This window comes from Hippichthys cyanospilos, chromosome 6 (genome assembly GCF_059441005.1).
Source record: "Hippichthys cyanospilos isolate Australia breed blue-spotted pipefish chromosome 6, RoL_Hcya_1.0, whole genome shotgun sequence".
NCBI lineage: Eukaryota > Metazoa > Chordata > Actinopteri > Syngnathiformes > Syngnathidae > Hippichthys > Hippichthys cyanospilos.
Genome location: NC_142374.1, coordinates 19999732 through 20020659, shown reverse-complemented (window position 1 = coordinate 20020659; position 20928 = coordinate 19999732). Strand labels below are relative to the sequence as shown.

The 20928-nt window shown below is 39.2% G+C and overlaps 2 protein-coding genes across 3 annotated transcripts in view; one reads left to right on the top strand and one right to left on the bottom strand.

Annotated features, from left to right (window-relative positions):
* The window catches only part of LOC148422708 (RNA polymerase II elongation factor ELL2), a 47022-nt gene extending 32032 nt beyond the window's left edge, over positions 1 to 14990 (bottom strand). Inside the window, exons 1-2 of one of the 2 annotated variants that reach the window (XM_088416418.1) lie at positions 14853 to 14990; positions 8443 to 8490 (exon numbers count right to left, since the gene is read on the bottom strand). In XM_088416418.1, the coding sequence (XP_088272544.1) occupies positions 8443 to 8490; positions 14853 to 14990 (186 nt within the window). Of the gene's footprint in view, positions 1 to 5396; positions 5511 to 8442; positions 8491 to 14852 lie in introns of those variants that run through there. The other variant, XM_088416419.1, reaches the window with a different exon arrangement.
* A 1536-nt stretch (positions 14991 to 16526) lies between these two features.
* fkbp16 (FKBP prolyl isomerase 16) overlaps positions 16527 to 20928 on the top strand; it is a 32210-nt gene continuing 27808 nt past the window's right edge. The window contains exons 1-3 of the mRNA XM_088416420.1: positions 16527 to 17314; positions 18422 to 18591; positions 19939 to 20027. Coding sequence (XP_088272546.1) covers positions 16894 to 17314; positions 18422 to 18591; positions 19939 to 20027 — 680 coding nt within the window. The 5' untranslated portion in view covers positions 16527 to 16893. The remainder of the gene's footprint in view (positions 17315 to 18421; positions 18592 to 19938; positions 20028 to 20928) is intronic.

Genomic DNA, 20928 nt, shown 5'->3' with positions numbered 1-20928 from the left:
ATCAGTCTTTCTCCAGGAAGCCAGGGCTAATCTGTCAAGCTCAACGCACCCCCCCACCCCCACCCACCCACCACCACCCACTGTAGGTGACACAAGGATGGAGGCAACAACCACTTCTTAAAAGCTCAGTTTTATATGCAAGGCAAGATGTGTTTTCTCGCAATCAACGTCTTTTATACTTGGAAATTTGGTGTGTCGTATTTAAATTACATTTATTTTTACTTTACTACCGTATTTTCGTATTTTCCGGACTATAAGCCGCACCAGTATGTAAGACGCAGCAGCAAAAAATTGAGCGAAAAAACATATTTTGCCACAGATAAGACGCACTGGACTATAAGCCGCAGGTATACTGTATAGTGGTAATATGAAACTTTTAAATTTTCTTTATATATTTTTTTAATTGTCTACCATCCTCTCTTTAGCAGACTGAAAATGCCTACATATTTAGTCTCAACATTATTTTTATAGAAAATCGATAGATGGATATTACCAACAGAATACTGCAGAGTTAAAAAGCAGTTCAAACTCAAAATCAATACTTTGATAGCATTCTGTCTGTCGTGGTTTAATTGATAGATTATTTTAGTGAACTTTGCACACCCTGCAAATAAATAATATATACAATCACAAATGTATAAATACAATCATATATACTGTATATTGTAAATCAAATTTACACATCACAACTTTTATACAAGATCTTATTCAATTTAGACCTTTTTTTTAAATATTTGTAGTCATATATTTTTAAACTCTTTTTGAGCACAAACATTGATTCACATCTTTTCAGTTCTATTTCATAAACTGATATCTTGAAAACACACATTTGCTTAACCAGTGGGAAAAACCAGCAGATAAGCCGCACTGGACTATAAGCCGCAGGGCTCAAATCATGATGAAAAAGTCGCTTCTTATAGTCCCAAAAATACGGTACATTTATTTTTACTTTACTAATTGTTCCTACTATATGGTAGCAGTCGGCAATTCCCTGTCCAGTATTATCCTTGTTTTTTTTTTCCTACCTCAGCCATAAAAACAATAACCACACTTCCCTTGTTGATACCTTGTTATTTCCTACAATCCCTCAAACCACTTGGAGCGCCGCGTTATACTTTGCTCCCCACGCGAAAAGTCGGCAATCCTTTAACGAGTCACAGATTGTGCAACGCTGGGAAAAAGTTTGCTTCGAGCGGATTAACTCGCAAGGAAAAGCTGGACAGACATGGGAAAATCCCAAACATGCACTACGATGCACTGTTATGTGTAATGCAAGAATGCGGCGGGAACGGCATTAAATCCTGTGTCTGTGTGATCCCATTGTCTAAACACTGGTAAGGAAAAGTCACTGTACTGTTACGAATTTACTGCAAAGTACATATAAACTGCATATTAAATGACCGAAAAAGATAAATACTTATCTAAATGTATAGTATGGCTGCAATTGTCAAATATTTTGGTATCCGGATAACATACTGAAAATTTTATTGAATAATCAGGCGTTTGGATAAAAATAAAACACATTTCCAGTTACAAATAATGATCTCACTTTTTACTCTAGAAGCGATATTAAACAAATGTCTCCCCATTTAGTTTATGAAATGAATTAACATCAAATGTACAATAGTGAATTTTGTTGTCTTAAACGGCACCTTTTTGCAAGAAAGTGATCAGTAGGAACGGCAACTGTTTTATTTGAGTCAAATAAATGTCTCCCCATTTAGTTGATGAAATGAAGTGATATCAAATGTACAATAGTGAATTTTGTTGTCTTAAACAGCACCTTTTTGCAAGAAAGTGATCAGTAGGAACGGCAACTGTTTCATTTGAGTCATTTACATCTATTAAAAGCTTATTTGCTCCGGGTGAGTGTTGCTAGTTGCCATCGCTGCTAGCATCCAGTCCAGCTCAACGCAGCTAGCGCTGCTAGCCTCTAACGTTCAAGTAGTCGCTAATAGCTAGCAACAGGCACTGTGCAATACAATGTCAATATAAATAAAACTTTTAAAAACATTTTCAATTCGTATAATTAGCAAATGAACTTGATTCCAGGACAACATAGTGTTGCTGATGAGACAAGCCATGCTAACTACTTCAAAATAAGAGTATACCAACGCACTGTTGACAATATGTGATTCGTGAAGTATTTTCAATTTGCCAATCGCATTAGTGGCGTGTTAATGTTATTTATATCTTGAAAACTTGTTGCTTTGGTTAGCTTGATTGACAGTGAGAGTGCACACAAAATAAATGGCTATCCGAGGTCGAAAAAAATTGCCTCAAGCATTTTTTTTAACCAGGGTGGTCGAATTACCCGAGAACTTGTTTCACACAAACTCTTCTATAATAAATAACTCCTGGTAACTAGTGTCGTAAAAAATCATCTAAATGGTGCAAGTTATGATAAATGGAAGAACCTGCAACTCTCATGGTGCATTCGTTCATCTATGTCCGTAGCGCTTGTCCTCGTTAGTGTCACGGGTGAGCAGGAGCCTCTCCCAGTTGACTTTTAGAAACAGGGTGGCCACCCCGGATCGGTTGTCAGCCAACAGTAGGGCACATAGAGACAAACCGGCATTCACACTCACGTTCATGGGCTATTTAGCGTCTTCAATGAACCTAACTTGAATATTTTTGGAATGTGGGAGGAAGCTGGAGTAAGTATGGGGACAACTTGCAAACGCCACAGGCCATGGCCTCAGCCGAGATTTGAACCCAAACCTCAGGGTCCATAAAAGACAATGTCCTGTATACTGTATATGTAAAAATAAAGTGTATTGTTTGACAACAGCACATGTATGATTGCTAGCACCATTTTTTTTTGCCATTTAATTAAAAATGAGCCAACCAACACAAAATTATTGAAACATAATTTAATGCTCATGACGCATTATGACTGATGTCAACAAACAATATAATGTCCTGAAATCGATTTCTTTAGTGGTAGTGGCTAGCAGAGGTGAACAGATGATAGCAGTGTTAGCTGCTAGCTAGCAGCTTTCAAGTGCCCCATATAGGCTGGTGAGAGCCTTCAAATGACTTTTCAAAAGCGGTTTAATAGACATAAATGACTTAAATGACACCGTTGCCGTTCCTACTGATCACTTTTTTAATTCTTACTCAAATGTGTTGTTTTAGATCACAAAAAAACTCACTAATGTCACTTTGTTTCATCTACCAAGTGGAGAAATCCTTCTCTAAAATCTCTTTTTCTTGAGATTGTAATTGTCTGCAGGTATGCCGAGGTTAAGGTTTTATTTGATTAATTGATGTGATAACCAGTAGAGTAAACACTTTTTTTAAAAAATATAAACAATATTCACCCCAACGGTCACTGAGCAGTTCATTAGGTACATCTGCAAATCTTAATGAGATTCAATACTCGCTGATATATTTATTATTGTGGTTGTCCAGAATGCCTGAGCTAATAATTAAGATTTTATTAGAGGCAAGGTGCACGGGTCTCTAATCTCATGGCTGCCGAGTGCCTGTTTGATTCTCCAATGAGTAATCTGATGCACTCATAGAGAGTTTTTGTCTTCTCGCAATTCTGAACTCTGACAGTGCTTTTGAAAATTAAATACTGGCCCAGTCAGTCACCCTGGCGTCACTCAAAAAGCCCTCATTGAAACTCCAGACCACAATAATGACAGACGGGCTGACTTAAAAAAAAAAAAAAAAAGTCCTCTTTAGCTGTGGGATCTCGTGAAGCTGCTTCCTAAAATACAGCGTGTGATCCGAGCGTCCGTGCGTGAAAACTGAGACGAGCTGGATTTGACTTGACACATCTGGAAGAATAGATCGGCGTGTGCCCTTTCAGGAACGCGTGTGACAACTCTCCCTCTTGCTGCGATTCCGCTGGGGCGGGACAGCTCCAAAAAAAATGCATTCCTGCAATTGTTATTCCGATTAGCTTCAAGCCAGAAAAAAGAAGGAGGGTGGGTGGGTGGGGGGTTTAAAAAAAATGACAAGTGCATGTGCGCATCCACACAGTGCAAAAAACTCATTTGTGGTGTGCAGAAAAGCCATGCGGCAGAATGGGGGGGGTAGAGGCCCCCGATGGTGAAATGGCACAATAATCAAGCGGGCGGATGGGGGTGGGGTTGAGTTGGGGGTTGTTGCTTGTTGAGCCTTGGCACAGAGTTGTCATGAGAATGCACCGTATGAGGGACGTTCGATTCCCGCGACAGAGATAGGGCCACCTTTGATTGACGGCTGCGCACGTACGAAAACAAGCGGGGAGCAAAATACAAGTGATTCCCGTCGCTGCTCAACTGACACTATTGACGTGCTATGAACTTGGAAGCTCGTCGCGTCACGCACGCAATGGCCTCAACTGACATTTCAAACTGGGGACTTCTGGAGGTCGGAACTTGGGGGTTGGAAAAATGCAGTCAATTATTATTTTAGGGGTTTTTAGTAATGTACATACTTATATGTGAAGTATGCTCTCATAAAGAATAACTTTAATGTACTGAAAATATTGTTGTAATCAGGTATTCAGATCAAAAAAATAGTGCTGTCAAGCAGTTAAAATTTCTTATTTTAAATTAATCACGTTTAATTGCATTTTTTAAGAGCTATTTTCGCAAAAATCGGAGATATCTTGTTATTAATAGGTGAGAATAATATTTTGTTTCAAATATGATACTATTAGGAATATTTTTTTTTTGGATCTTTCAACACAATTATTTTTCAGCAAAATACTAGTGATGTGACGTTCACAAACAAATCGACTCTTTTGAAGGGCACTTTACGGTGACCAATGGGAATCGAGTCTACGTTTGGTTGCAAAATTAGCAGAAAAGCTGCCACAAGAAGTAGAACACTGAATTAATTGAGATTTTTTTTTAATGCTTTGACAGCATTAAATTAATGTATATTTTGGCTAGGTCAAAGGACAAGTATGAATACAGAAGTTGAACAAATTTGCATTTCATAATTTCTCATTCTACATTTTTTTTTTAAACCTATATTTAAACTGTGCCTAGCAGGAGACTTTTACTCTCCAGAAACTGTGAGATTTTAGACAAATGTCATCTCCAATGATTTGAAGTGACACCAAAACCACAGTAGCGATTTTTGCTTATAACAGCACATTTGAATAAGTTTGTTAAAATGTGATCAGTAGGAGTGGCTTCTGTCAGTTGAGTCATTTCCTTCTATGAAACTGAACTGCCTTTGAAAAGTAACCCGACGGCTCTCGGCAGCCAATTGTGCAGCAGTTGTTTGTTGCTAGCCGCTAACACTCCTAGCGTCTTGTGTTGCTTGTGTCGCTGCTAGCACTGCTAGCTGCTAACATCGGTACCTCCGCTCTTCGTTCTCAACAGGCTCCATATGATGAAAATCCCACACAATTCTAAGCCTTTTTAAGCATTCCCCATTAGCATAATTACCTGCTGAACTCGATTTGATTTCAGAACAACATTGTGTTGTGGATGTTGGTGATGAGTCAAGGCGTCCATTACGTCATGACACTGCCAGGATCAACTTCAAAATAAGAATGTACCAAGGCACCAACGTCTGTATGTTAGTTGAGATAGAAAGGTTTGTTTAGAGTTAGCCAAGTTAGCTCAAGTTAGCCTTGGCGATGGCTTACTTCCATAGCATGAACAGTTTTAGCTATGTTGAGCTTGACTCTTTCCTGCCAGTTTACGATAAACGGCCTGCTACTCAAGCCAGAAAAAAATATGCTTAAAACACGTTTTTTAGCCCAAGTTGTTTCCTTTCACCTCTATATTATTTTTTTGAAAGTTGAGAGTTTTTAATCGACAACTGCTGTTTACCACCAATTCCATCAAAATGTATTTATAACGTTCGTGTCTTTATATTGTCTCCAAACTTCAGATCCGGTACATTAATTCTCACTAACTTTGGTAAATTTGTCTTTTAAAAGTGTGTATCAAACTACTAGCCTATATCAGTATCCATGAGGCAGCTCTCATTTTCAAAAAATTTCCTGACCCCAAATTCAAGAGGCAAGCACATATACAAGAGATCACGCCAATAAAATGGCGGCGGTGCTAGCAGGGAGCGGTACTCGGCACAGGGATGTGAAATTCCTTGCCATGGGAACCCAGAGCTGCTCTGAATATATTCCGTAATCCCCGCTCATCATTTCAAAGTCCACAATTTCCTTTTAAACGTTCAGGTCTTTGACTCGTATTTCTTACTAATTGCATCACGTTGGTTTTCTCCGCCAATTCATAGCACCACATGATAGTTATTGACCAGTTCAATGATTGATGAGCACTCTTTCATCATTAGTTTACATGCAAACAGAGTTGCTTTCATTTTTTTTTTTTTTTTTTTTTTTTGCTTCCAAGGCTACCGTTCAAATTACGATAATCAGGCCAAATGCCACAGGGTCAGCGCGCGAGCGAGAAAGAGGCGTTCAAAAACCCCGGCGTGCTCGTTTCTCCATAAAAGCCGGGCCCCCAGAAACCACAGAGCCCTGGATTGATGCCAGAAGGGTGATTGGAAGAATTCCTCCATTTTTTTGCGGACCCTGCAAAGTGCCCCTTCAGAGGAAGCGTGACAAGCAGCGGTGAGTACAAAGATCACAAGCAGCAAATGTCCGGAACTTCTCGGGCCGCGTGACCTATTGAACCTCGTGCTGATTTTTCAGAAAGGGGAGGGGCTTGCTAGAGGCAGATGACCAGTTTCCTAACTACCATGGCTAACATCGGTCTGTTTACATTACTTCACAAAGCAATTAAATTAGCTGCCATTAGCTGCCAAGTGCTTTTTGTCTCTTCATCTGAGTTTGCTTTGTCGTTAACACTTGCCAGTCAAAGCGAAATCAAATCAGGTAAACTCATATCTCAAGGCACCGCTGTGTTTATTTCATAGTTATTTCCATCATTGGTTTGGAAAAGCTCCAACCTGCACACACAGATACTGGTTATCCTCTCAGTTTGACGTGTGCCAGACTGCCATGTTCACCAACGTTCTCCCCCCACCGAGGGCTTAATCTGCCCACCCCCCACCCACCAATGGGTGCAGCTCCATCATTAATGCCCAATCGTCCATCTCAGCGGTGTTGGGGGGGGGGGACTCGCGCTTGAATTTCTCAAAGCAATTTGAATATGTAATGTACCAGTGGCGATATAATCACCAAATCCTATTGAATGATTAAAGCGCACTTCAAAGGCGCTCACTTTAAAATGGCGCCAGGGACCAACTGAGAAGTGTTTGGATATTTTTTGCAGAGAAGAATTCCATTGCTCATGTTCGTTACTGTAAGTCGGAGCTTTCATGTATGCTCCCAGACAACGGGGCAGGAAGACGCGGGGGCTCCACGGGGTTCGCCGCCTCCCTCCCGCCCTCCCTGAACAAAGCCTCCCCAGTTTTGCATGCCTGACCCAGTAACCTGGCGAGCGGCCCTGGGGGTACAGCGTACCCAGTCTTTGGGCTTCCGGGAGATCACGCGGCTCGTATTTGCGTATGCAGCAAAGTCACTTTCGGCCAGGCAATCGGCTCTTGCGGGGATTAGAGGGACTTCTTTTAAAATGGGATGACCGCGAGGTAAACGTGCGGCGGCCTGGCAGGCGGCGCCGAGGAGGGCGTGACATGTATCTGAGCTAAATAATAACCTTTCCAAAAGACTTAAAGAGGAAATTAGGGATAGTCCACACCAGGGGTCTCCAATCACCAGTCCGCGGCCCAATAACGGTCTGTGGATCAACTGGTACCGGGCCGCACCAAAAATAATGAATTGATTCCGTTTTATGTGAAATAAGAGCAGACAGAGACCAACGATCATTCACGCACCCAATCACACCTAAGGACAATTTAGTATGTCCAATACACCTGCCGTGCATGTTTTTTGATTGTGGGCTAGGGGAGAACATGCAAACTCCAAACAGGAAGGCCGGAGCGAGGTGGATTTGAACTCCAGGCCTCTTCTATCAACAGTATACACGTATATGTAGTAAATACAAATGTTATTTATGCAGACATTTTGTCCCATCTGGGAATCGGTTCATTTTAAACTGGCTGTAGTGATCGGTCCCAAAAATCCTGATCGTGTAAAGTCTAAGAAAGTTTTAGCATTTTATAATGCACAACATCACAACGCAACCGTAAACGGTGGATGTAAAACATCGCCAGTGGGGGAATGTTGTGGTTGCTGAAAGCTAACATGAAGCCAGTATCATGTGACAATGATAAGATCTGTAATATGGAAATATTTTTCTCTGTGCAAATTGAGCATTAACACAACTAACACTACCTGGAAAACTTGAAAAAAAAAACAGGATTTAAATGTTTCACTTGTTTACAACCACTGTTATAATGTTCTCAATGTTTTTTGGTTTTTTGCCCTGGGTAGGATGTACATGGCAGAAAAAGTATTTCACAGGGGTTACATCATTTAAAAAAAAAAAAAAAAGATGTTGAAAACCACTACATTCCAGAGAGTGTGTGACATAAAGGACTTACCCCCTGGCTTCCCTTGAAGCAAATGGATGTCTGGTTAGGAAGCGATGCCTACAAGAAAAAAAAACAACAACAAGTAAGACATCTTAGCAAGACGTAGAGTTGGAATCACCCCGAGCCTTGATTAAATATGTTCATTCCTGGGATAAGACACAAATCCCACGAGATGAGATGTCTCACAAGACTGAGTTGAAGAGAACGAGACGATACTTTAAAAATTCAAAATGATATACATGTCGTTTGCTTGTTGAAAAACAATTATAAACAAATAAGACCAAGTACCACATTTCCACTTAATAACAACTGAACAGCAACCTTAAACTGTGAGAATTTTCTCTCCCCATAACTGTTTTTTTTTTTCCATTGAGACAAAGTGAATTCACACCCACAGAAGACACGTATGACAGTCTGCTATTTCCAAAATTGATCAGTAGCAACTGCAATCGTGTCAGGATGTCGGCATCAAAGTGTGCGGTCATTTTTATCTACTAATGCCTCTGAAAAGAAATTTTGACTGCTCTCAAGGGATACTACGACTTGCTATTTTGCTCATTTATGCTAGACGCTAACGCTTAACGCGGTACAATAAAGTGTCTGCGTGAAGTCATTTTTAGTGCCCGGGAGTGGATCTTGAATGCGATTCCTAATTCCTAATCTGACACAATTCTAAGTAATAAAATCAGTTTCCGTTGAAAAATGACAGCGTGAAGAAAACGAAGCGCACTGGCTAAATGTGGCTAACCCTATTAGCACGTGTGTTTTGAAATGTCATTTTTAACCCTGTCTTGTTAACACGTTTATTGTTGCTGATTATTTTCCAGACTATTTTGCGACGAAAACATTGGCAGAAGGGAAAAAAAAAAATCAAGTTGCCTGTTGACAAGCTCCACCTTGTTGCCAGTGTTCAGATAAGATAGGTGGCAAGAGCCAGGGCAATCTCTGATGTCACCACCAGTAAAGAAATCCTCCCGTGTCATTTGAGTACAGCAGAGCCATTGAAGAAATCAGGTCAAAGGCTTCATGATAATTTTGGCCTTTTTTTAATTTGAATGTTGAAATGTCAGTTGAATAGATAATATTAGGTCAGATGGGAAGCGAACTGATTTGAACAGGATTTTCTTCAGGTATCAACACATTTAACATAATGTTTTTAAAAGCTATGATAGGGACAGTCCATGCTTTTCAAATTAAGAGCATATTAATTTGAAGATGAAGCAACTTATTGCAAGACTGTGTTATAGTGACACAGTATTGTTTAATGTATGCCTTTATTTTGTTGTTTTATATTGATGCGTATTAGCAATAATGATGACATTTGCTACAAGCCAGGGCTGCACGATTATGAATAATAAAATAATAATCACAATTATTTTGGTCAATATTGAAATCACGATTAGTCGTCACAATTATTCATCATGTTGGGTCAAACGTGTCTATTTATTGCCCTTTTTTAGACAAGCAATATATAAACAAAGCTTCAAGGCTTGATACTTAAAAATAATAATGATCAACTAAAATAAATAAATAAATAAATAAAGTAAATAATAATTATGGCAAAAACACACAGTACTACACAGCTAACTTACTTGCTGAGAGCAAAACAATGAAGAAATTGAAGCCTACTTAGAACCAAGCACATTATTTACTTTTAAGCAAATTTTAATCAATGAGCAGTCAAAATGTCATGTTCGGTCATTTCAAACCAAATTTATTCCATTTTTTTGCCAACTGGATTTTTCAAAAAGTGTCCCACTTGACAGCTAGCACTGTAAATATTAGAAATCAGGTGAGAAACCCAACGCCATTTCAAACCGGTAAATAAAACATTAGGGTGAGAAAAGCTGATGCTTTTGTCATGCAAACATGCGGGAAACACTGCCCCTAAGTGGCAGGATGACAAAATACTTGATTTGACATGTAGTTAAACATTAACATCGCCAAGGACCAGATTAATTAATCGTGGCAGCCAATATCGTGATCGCGATTAAAATTCGATTAATTGTGCAGCCCTACTACAAGCGGACATTAGAGGATGTCCACTAATGAGGACACTAGGACTTATGTAGTAATTTAAACACGTCAAACGACATAGAACAAAAAAAAATGTCCACGAGTGTGGACAGAATTAAATAGGCTTAGTCTCAGGAGGACATCTGACAGCTTAAACGCGTGCAGCAGTTTTTGCCATCAGTTCAGTTCAGGCTGGCGTTAGTCACTCACGTTTCTCCAAGCCGCAAGTCCCGTGGCGCCTATTGTTTACAGACATTAAAAAAAACCTGCTATTTCACCGAGAACGAACGTCAAAAGAGGAAGCATCGCGACGTATCACGGTCTAAGTATTTGGTCCCGCCCCTTGTCCTAACCCTGCCAGTTCTGGCAATTGTGATGCATGATGAGTAAACCTTCCTCTGCGGTAAACGCCAAAAATCGAGCACAATCGCCGTGAAGGCACTGGCCTCCCGACTCGCTGTCATATCTCCGCGCCCGACGGCTCCAGTCGGGAGCTTTCTGGGCTTAATCTTGCGAGGAATGTGTGATTAATCAGCGCGCGCAAAACTTTGCTCGTGTCACTTGAGCGTGTTTGCGGAACGGGGGAGGGGCAGCCAGCAGTTGCAGCTGATTTCTTCACTAAATGATTAAGCGAATGGGGGCCGCGGCGGATCCCCGAGGACATGCAAACCTCCTTTTGAAACCAATTATATTTCATTAAAAGTTTTTTTTTTTCTTAAAAGTGGGGCTGGCATTCGCCCAATAATATTTTCCCATTGCCCCCTTACTGATTAAGAAATATTATTAAAAAAACGTTTTAAAAAAAAATCATGCCTTCGAGGCAACATAATACATGGTTAATAAGATGAGATGATTATCTGTGAAGTACAGCTGTGCCAGTGATTGACAGGACTTTTAATTTATTATTAATGCTTTGGGGAAATATCCTCCCTGTTGTGGAGCATTGTTCTGATTTTCTTCACAGCTATTCAGTTCCATATTGCCCGGAATATTAATAAGGGGCCCGTAAGAAATGTGTTAATTGTCGAAAAAATTGCTTCGACCTTTCTACGAAGGGTCGCCACGAGGGGGAATAAAGCAGCTTCTTCAAGAGTGGGTGGAAATACGTATTAAGTAATTGTTTTTTTTTTCTAAATAATTAATAGGATAATACATTATATCCATATTTCAATGTTATAAATAAAAGGTGCAAATATTATGGAATGAGGCTTCAAAATCCTGAAAAATCAAGTCACACCCTCCATTCTCCATGTATTTTTCTTACGCCTGTGCATGCTACATATTTCAACAACAAAGATAGCGACAAGGAGCACTAGCCGCCAGCTAGCTTGCAGGCTAACAAGCTTCCAGGGTTCCTCTTTGTTGGCGGCGAAATTATCTTCTTACGTGTTCATTTAAAGAACACCATCAAGCTGATATATAAATTGTGGTGTCAAACAAAAACGTATTTTCAGGGTGTAGCTATAGCTAGCTGGCTAACGAGCTAGCTAACTAACTGCTTGCTGTAACGGTAGAAATTGGCCTTGTAATATTGATTGAGTAATGTCACAATTGTGCCAGAAATTGACGAATACCCACCAAAGTCATTTTTCATGTTGTCATTCGCAGCGCTATTGAGCAAAAAACATTTTTTACTATAACGATTGATGGAGCTATTAATTCTCCATGTCTGACTGTACGTCTGCTTCCTTAAAACCAAGCTGGATTAAAAAGTCAACTCATTTTGTAACATAATTTCGAAAGTGATCAGAAGCAACTGCAATCATGTCAGGATGTCAGCATCAAAGCGTTTAGCCATTTTTTTTAATCCAACTGCTTTCTGAGGCACTTTAGTGCTACTAGCTAGCTGTGAATTTATGCTAGATTCTGCACTAAATGTAAATGTAAATGCCACAACATTATTTACCATAGTAATGGTAAATAATGTTACAGCTTCACCGGCTTACGTTTTTTTAATGTTGCGATGTGGAATAGAGTTTTTTCGTCCCCTCTTTACGGTATTTTCCCGGCTTTGCGACAAAAACAACTGTCATGACCCTAGGGGGGTGGCAGGCAAATTGAATGAAAAAGTCAACACATCTTGTTGCATTACGTTAAAAGTGATCAGCAGCAACTGCAACCGCGTCAGAACGTCAGCATTAAAGTGTGCAAGCATTTTTATAACATAATTTCTCAGTTCTGCTCAAGTTAAGGCCATGAAAGTTTTTCTTTTAAATGGATCTGAAGAGGACAAACCCACCATGCAGCCCCTTGTCTCCTCTCCGGTCAATCGTGCAAACGTAACAATGTATTCTCTGTGGCCATGCATTGTTTGTTTTTTTTTGGGGGGGGGGGGGGGCAAAGGTGCTGTTTAGAGCTGTGCTTCACAGCCCAGTGAGCCTTAGTGAGCCTGGGAGCACTTCCAGTTGAGAGAAGGACAAAAAGACAAACAATAATACAAGATCCTAGCTACAAGTGTCATCCAGAGAGAGAGACACCATTGCCACATCTCACGTCCATTTTCCACGCACACGCTTCAAGATGACTTTTTCTTTTCTTGACATTTAATTCTTTGGATACCAATTCCTCCTAAATCGCAGTTGGGTTATTGCTGCTTCACTTTTTTGTAGATTTTCATTTATGACCATAACTCTTTATGTTGCAGATTTATCTTGCTATTTTTCTTGCAATTTTTTTCTTTTTTTTAAGTCAGATCAATAAAAAAAATTGTAATTTCATTTATTAAAAATATCAAACTTAATGCAAAAGAAAATAATAAAACAAAAATCAAACATGGGATTTTATTTATGACCATACTTATTGCAGTTTTTTCCTATTTTTTTTTCTTTTTTCTAAGTCTGACCAGACCCAAAACACATTTGTAACAAAAGAAACAAATTAACAAATGTAAAAAACAAAAGGAATAAAAGCAAAATAAAAAACAAAAAGGGTAAATCTCTATGTCAGAGATTTGAGATATTGGGGATATTTTGGGGAATATAATCCATGCATAAATAAGGGAACACTGAATTTCATATTTTAGCGCTTAAAGCAGGGCCGTCCAAAAGTTTTTCTCTCAGGGCTGCTTCCAGAAAAATAGAAAGACCACTTTTTAAAGTTAACAGTTTTCTAATTAAATGTATTAAACATGATAAAATCAATGAATCAAACAATTACACTTTGTCTATATAATGTAGTTATCTAAAAAAAACTGCTACATCATAGCTTTTTTGTTAACGATGATGAGGAAAATTAGGATTTTTTTCAGTGTTTTAATGTTGTCATCATTTTTTGTTACTTTTTAAGCACTAGGCCATGTCAAAAATGTATTTTTAGAACATGCTATGAGCCACTAAAATATGGGTGGTGGGCCGCAATTGGCCCACAGGCCGTAATTTGGACACCCCATGTTCAAAGGGTTAGTTTAATGAAATTTTAAAGGAAAACGATGTATTAAAATGTAATGTTTTTTTTTTTTTTAAAGAATGAATTCATTTTTGGGGAAGGGGAATATTGTGTGTCAAAAGTAATGGTATTGGTACTCAGTATAGATATCTGTGACTACCCAAAAGTTGAGTACTCGTACTGGTATCGGTTAAAAAAAAAGTGATATCGAACGTTTCTAATATTTGGTTGTGAAATGTATAAATTTCAATGTATAAATTTCTTGTGGCATAACAAAGAATCACTGCCCAAAATACTGTTGAGTTGTATTTGAATTTCACCGCACTATGTTGGCATTTAAACTTTGAGAATGCTTTGTTTATTAACTTTAATCTCGATACCCTTGTTACCGTTATGCTCAATCAATTTTAATTGAATTATTGTTTAACTACAGGTTGTTATTTTCATGCATATTTATTACTATATGTTTCAATGGTGGTTTGAAAGTAGCAAAAAGAAAGCTGACAGCTATTGAAATGAAGTGTTATCTCTGAATAAGAAAACAGCAGGACATCATCATCAACCTCTTGTCATATGGCAACTTTTTGAGGGGTGGTGGGTTGTTTGGGGGGGGGGGGGGATTATTCTTTGGTAAACAAGCACAATTCTAAATTACATCGGCTTTTCTTATTGGGTAAAAATAAATTGTTCTGAAGGCTTACGGAGAGAATTTAATCCAATCCTTTCATTCATCAAAGTCTATTTGGAGCGCAGCTCAGTTATGAGCCAAAGAAGCCAAGCTCAGTGTTTATTTAGCAGGAAAAACAACAACACGTTTTCTCAGCACAGCTTTCTTAAGAGAATTTTCACGGCTCTGCTTTTAACTTTTACCCCTCACCATCATAGCAAGAAAATTAGTTCCCAACAATAATTTTATAGTTCCTGGACTTTGGAAAGCGATTTAAAAAAAAAAAAAGAAAAGAAGGGGGGGTTTAAAAAAAAAAAAGGGAAAAGCACTTGAAGAGGATTATTTGTCTTACCTTTAGGTTCTGGTAGGTTTCGAGGGTCCGGATGGCGGTGTCAGTGAGTTTGACGTGATAAAGTGTTCGATTGGGGTTGTTTTTGTGGATTTTGCCGCAGGAGAGCCCGTAGCGACGCTCCTGCCTCAGCGCTGCCATTTCTACAACTGAGCGCTACTGGCGACATCCTGCCGTGTGACGTCACGGCACAGGGGCGGGGCCAGGCTCACGCGCACCCATGCACATGTAAAGCCGCACGCACATGCACACACCTTAAGTACAGACTTTTTTTTTTTTTTTACTTTCGTTTTCCAGGTCATACTGATTGCCCTGTGAGTGTGAGAGCGCATTTTTCCATACTGAACGCGTTTAGTCTTTAACTTCTATTTTGGTCTCCCTGGCGGCAAACTGGATTGTGCTGTTTTGTGTGTGTGTGTGTGTGTGTGTGTGTGTGTGTGTGTGTGTGTGTGTGGGGCGCAGTGTTTGTAAACACAAGCATTGGTATGCAAAGTCACATGTAGAGACCGGACAAGGTGGTTATGAGGGCACTGGAATGTAGCAAGGATTCTGTGGTTCTCGAATTTTTTACAAGAACCACCTAAAAAAAAAAAAAAAAACACAAACAGTTGGCTATTATTTGCTAGTACTGTATTTTATTCCACCTCGCTCAGACCTTCCTGTGTGGAGTTTGCATGTTCTCCCCGGGCCTGTGTGGGTTTTCTCCAGGCACTCTGACTTCCTCCCACACTACAAATGCATGCATGACTGGTGTATTGGATATAGTAATTGATCTTAAGTGTGATTGGTTGCGTCACTTGTTGTTTGTCTTTGTGTGCCCTGCAATTGGCTGGCTATTCAGGGTGTCTCGGCCTACTTCCCCTATATATATATATACAGTATATATATATATATATATATATATATATATATATATATATATATATATATATATATATATATATATATATATATATATATATATGAGATGGCACAGTTCAAATTTGCCCAGTTGTAATTTACTTAAATCCCCTGATGGACATAACACAGCAGCTACACGTCAATAATTGTGTGTTTATTTACAAAAAGGCTGAGGCGAAGATGTGGATGTCTGGAATGAAGCCACCGCAGCGTTTGTACATTTCAAGCAACTTTGAGGCTTTGCTCCCTTCTTGTTTTGAACCTATAAAACAAATGGGCCACTTTTTCCAAAGCGTTCCACGCCTGAGAACACCATGTGCAAAATAGTATGACTAAGTCAGTGTTTTGAACGTAGCACATACGGCTCAAAGCCAGAAACATGCTTTATGATGCTTTTTTTTTGTTTTCAACCGAGACACTCATATTAGTTTGCAAACGTGCTATTAAGAGTGCGAAGCTTGAAATTCTGCGGCGAAGTGCGCCGACACTGAACAAAAACCCTCCTGTTGAACAATTTTTATGCTAACGCGCGGGACTGCATCATTTCCTGAGCCTATGCAAACATGACTTCACTTTCCGAGGAACAAACATGTTCTAAGAACTTCAACCCATGACGATTATCTGTAATCGCTTCGTTTTCGACGTAATTCGAAAAAGGCAAATTAGTTTCCGTTTCCTGCCGTCTTATTGGTCAATCGCACTCATGGAAACGGCATTATTGGGCACAACGGTGAAGTCATTAAGAAGCTTACAGACGTTCTGGCAGATTAGGTTTTTCTCTTCTAATCCCGCAGATTAGTGCCCGCGCTAGCTAGCCGCCCCGAGTGTTTTGTCCCGCTGCATGCTTTCTTTACATTGATCATTTTTTTTGTCTTGTCTTTGCGGAATAGACAGAGGATGTAGCGCACTCCAGCTAGGGGGCGAGAGAGTGGAGGTCAAAGTGGACACGCGTCTCTTGGTTGGACATTTTTTTCTGGATGAAGCCAGGATTCTGGGATGCGGCGCACACGTTGCTTGCTATTACATCACGGACACATTATGAAGTTTCTGGGTGGTTGTAGATGTTCACGTCACTGCGACTTGACTGACTGACATCCACCTGAGGAGATTATTTAATTTTTGAGAGGAGAACAGATGGTGGGAAATGGAGGCACGGTCTTGTTGTGAGGAGCACAAGGACCCTGCGGTGAGAGACGTGAGGGACACCTCATGTGAGTTCACGGATGTGCTCGGACCCAGCGGGCTTGAGGTGGGAAGGGAGGGGGAGCCGGGTGCAACCAAGAAGGATGAAGGTGAGAGCCTTGGAGGAGATATCACGCAGGAAAACTCTGAGACAAGAAGGTCCTCTGCTCCGGAAGGAGAAAAGACACCATGCCAAGGACGGGCGCAACTGAAGAAGACAAACAGCTGGAAGATGGTTCGATTCCAAGAGCCATCTTTAGAGGAGGACACAGTAGAGAGGGACAGCTCAGCAGAGAGTCTTTTTCCGGAATATGCCTTGGAGGAGTGGACCACGATCTCCTTCGAGAAGCTGTTCCTCAAAGAAGATTGGCAGGATATAACTGGTAGGACGCTGCAACTTTTCAATATTTATGTGCTTTTTGCATAACTTGCTGCTTTCTAAGAAGCGTCATTAAAATTTATAACAGGGATTTGAAGCAGGAAGTTAGGGTGTGTAAACTTATTAGCACAACTGTTAGATAACCTGTTTTGAGTTGAATAAATGGAGGAAAATAGGGGAAATATTTCGAGGGCCAAATTAAATGACTTTGAATTGGCACTCTTGTGCTTAATGTCATATTTAAAGAAGAGGTCAACCCAAAAATGTTCTTCATATGTTCTATGCAGCCTCCTAGCACTCTAAGCATGTTATTTTGATTAGTATTGTCTTTGTGGAAAATAAATAAAGCAGCTAAATCCATTTGTTTTCATCCATGTCAGAGGCGGCCATTTTGCTGAGGCTGGACCATATGGCCAAAAATTTACAGTCTCAAATTTCTTCAATTGATCATGTTTAATAACTTTTATTTGGAGGAATAAAACCAAATAACTTTTTTTTAATCCAGTGTACAATATTCACACAAGAAATGATTTAAGATCAGTTTTAATCAGTTTTAGGTCCTTTCCTTTTACTAGTAAAACAATCTTTTGTTTTAAATTAAGTTGATAGTTGATTTAGTTTATTGTACAATTAATAACTTGAAAAACAAATTTTTCACTTCCTTTAGACTTAAAATTACATCACATCCTCAAGGCTAGAGAAACAACCAATCACAGCTCAGCTTGCTAATGTCACATGACCCCCAAAAAACAGATAAGCCATGATTGGTCAATTGCTGAGCTTTGAAAATATGCGGGGTCATATTTAGCCGACAGCAAATGGAAAAATGTATATTTAAAGGTCTTTTTTCTAATTTACTGGCAGCCCATTTAAAACGGATCTTTTTAGCTAGAATGGGTTGAACACAGAATGATTTTGTATCATTGATTATTTACCACACCTGTTTTAATAACTGAACTAAAAAAAAAAACTAAAAACTAAAAAAAATTCACTGAACACAAAATAGTTTCCTGCCAGCAGTCAAAGTCCACTTCCAGCCCAGTTTGAATTACTTAAAAAAAAATACTGTATAAGATTCTTTCTAAGCATTGCCGTCCTTTGCCGCACTTAGACGACCGCCTGCTGAAGAAGAAGGTGCTAGAAGGCGCCGCCCCCTCGGCCCCTCGACCAATCTGGGGCCAGCAGGTGACGGTAAAGATGCAGGCCGTCTTGGAAGACGGCACCGTCGTAGAGAAGGACGCCAAGCTGGTTTTTATTATCGGCGAAGGAGATGTCAGCCAGGTCACAATAACATTGACTTTTAACACATTCGCTTAAACGCTGACAAGTCACTTTTCCCACACTTCCATTCAGATCGCTTTACAAATATTTCCAAGAAGAGAAATTCTGCAGCTGGTTCAACAAACTAATTTCCATGTTAAAATGATGATGAAAGACTGTTTAGTAGTTAAATGAGTTCCTTTTGCATGGACTTCTTTTGGTTAAATAATCACGAAAAACTGAATGTGCTTGAGCGTTCTTTTGACTCGTTTGGTTTGTAAAGCATGGGAAATAAAAAAAAAAAAAATCATTCTAGCCCTTTACCACTGAAATATTGAATTCATCGGAAAGTGTCATTGAACAAGACTTTTGGAACAGAACCTTTAAAATAGAAATACAAAATGTTTCTTTAATTTTGGAAAGCACGAGTTTAGCATGCCTGTGCTTGAATCTCAGGTTGTTGTTTTTTTTTTTTTTGTCCCATCAACTCTTATTAGAATGTATTGTTAATATCCTGAAGGATAGCGGAAATCTCAGCGCTTTAATATAGTAACTGTTAGGGAAAAAAAGCTGTATTTTATCACTTAATTTTCATTTATTCTAAGTCATTTTAATAAATAGTTAAATACTTGAATAACACAGTTGTAATGTTGATTTTCGATTGAAATTAAAAGCACATGTTTTCTAGATATCCCATTTTTTTTTCTCTTAAGAGGTGAATTAGCAAAACACTCCATCCATCTTCTCCTGGCCCTTTTGTTAAATTTTAGAAGCATTTGTGGCCATCGAGTTAAAACTTTTGCCCATTCCTGCACTAGCTAGAGTGCTCCATATAGGCTGGTGTGGCATCAATTGCTCACAGTTGCCGTTCCTACTGATCACATTTTAACAAACTACGCTGGCAGAAATGTGCTGTTTAAGCTGTAAAATTATTCTCATTTATTGGGAGGGATTGACATGGAAATGTGGTTTTTGGGCTTCTATTTACAATAATTTTTTACCAATCTGAATAAACAAATAAAGAGTTTTATTTTTATCTGAATACTCGACCTTCGATTATAATTTTCTGCAACCCTTTGTGTGCTTAGACAAAAATTTGGAATGCGACAGAAGGACTTTATCTAAAACGGGGTATTGATGCCATCTACTGGTGACTGTGCATCAGTGAAGTTGTTTCCAAGATTGAACTAACATTTGTTTCAAAGACTGTTTTGCGTTATGGCTCAAATGAAATTCTTAACCAAAGGCATCACTGAGTGCCGATTCTTTTACCATCTTTTGCGATTCCCGGCGAACAATGACATGCTACTCTCCTGCACCTGCCGTCTGACAACATATTAATATGTGTGTGTGTGTGTGTGTGTGTAGGCGCTGGAGGAGTGCGTCCTGTCCATGCACCGGGGTGAGATCACATTACTGCTGGCTGATTCCCAGTACGCATACGGGCTTGTAGGCAGGTAAGCTTGTTTATGGTAAACGCGGAGGAGTCGGAACGGCACACTCGGACGCTCGCGTTTTTATTCAAAGACATAGCGAGATGTAGCTGGAGCCCAGTTTTACCTGTTGCTGTGGGGGTGGGGACGGGGGGGAGGGATGGCCTGTTTTTCCAGGCCGGCGGGGTTAATGAACCATAAACAGGAGCAGATGGCTTCCGCTTAGTCTCATTGAAGGACGGCCGATGTTTGTAACCTCCCAACCTGTGAGAGGACATTACGACCAATGGTTTGGCTTTATAAACTTCGCACCGTTGAAGGCCCAGTATAAACATGGGCCGAGGTTGGTGTGACACCCATGAAAACATTTATTTAAGTTGTCATGTTTGCTTTAGATAACCTTTCAAGATTAGGCCCAGACGGTCAAAACGTGCAGAGATGGAATTGAATGATAGCTTATCGGGAAGAAAGATTGATCTAAATTTATTATGACAAAATTTAGTTTAAAACTGACTCATACAACTAAATGCAAATAAACTTTATCAATTTGAAAACCAAAATGCACAATTAAGCCACGTAATTTTGTCAAATGAAAGTCTACTAGCTTAACGCTACAGTAGAATGTGAAAAGCCAAAGACAGGCTAATAGAAATTAGCATAAAATCTTCACACAATCGCTGTGACTTTGTTATTGTATTATTACAAGTAAATTTATTATTATAAATTTATTTCAATCGAATATTTTATTTATAATTTATTTTATTGTTTTTACATTATATATAAGTATTATAATTAATTATTATTACAAGTAAATTTGTATTGGTGTAAGTTATTTTATGTAAATAACAAGGTTTTTCTAAAGTTACAAAAATAAAACTGCAACAAAAAAAACACCTAAATTAAAATAAACTACAAGATTGAAGGT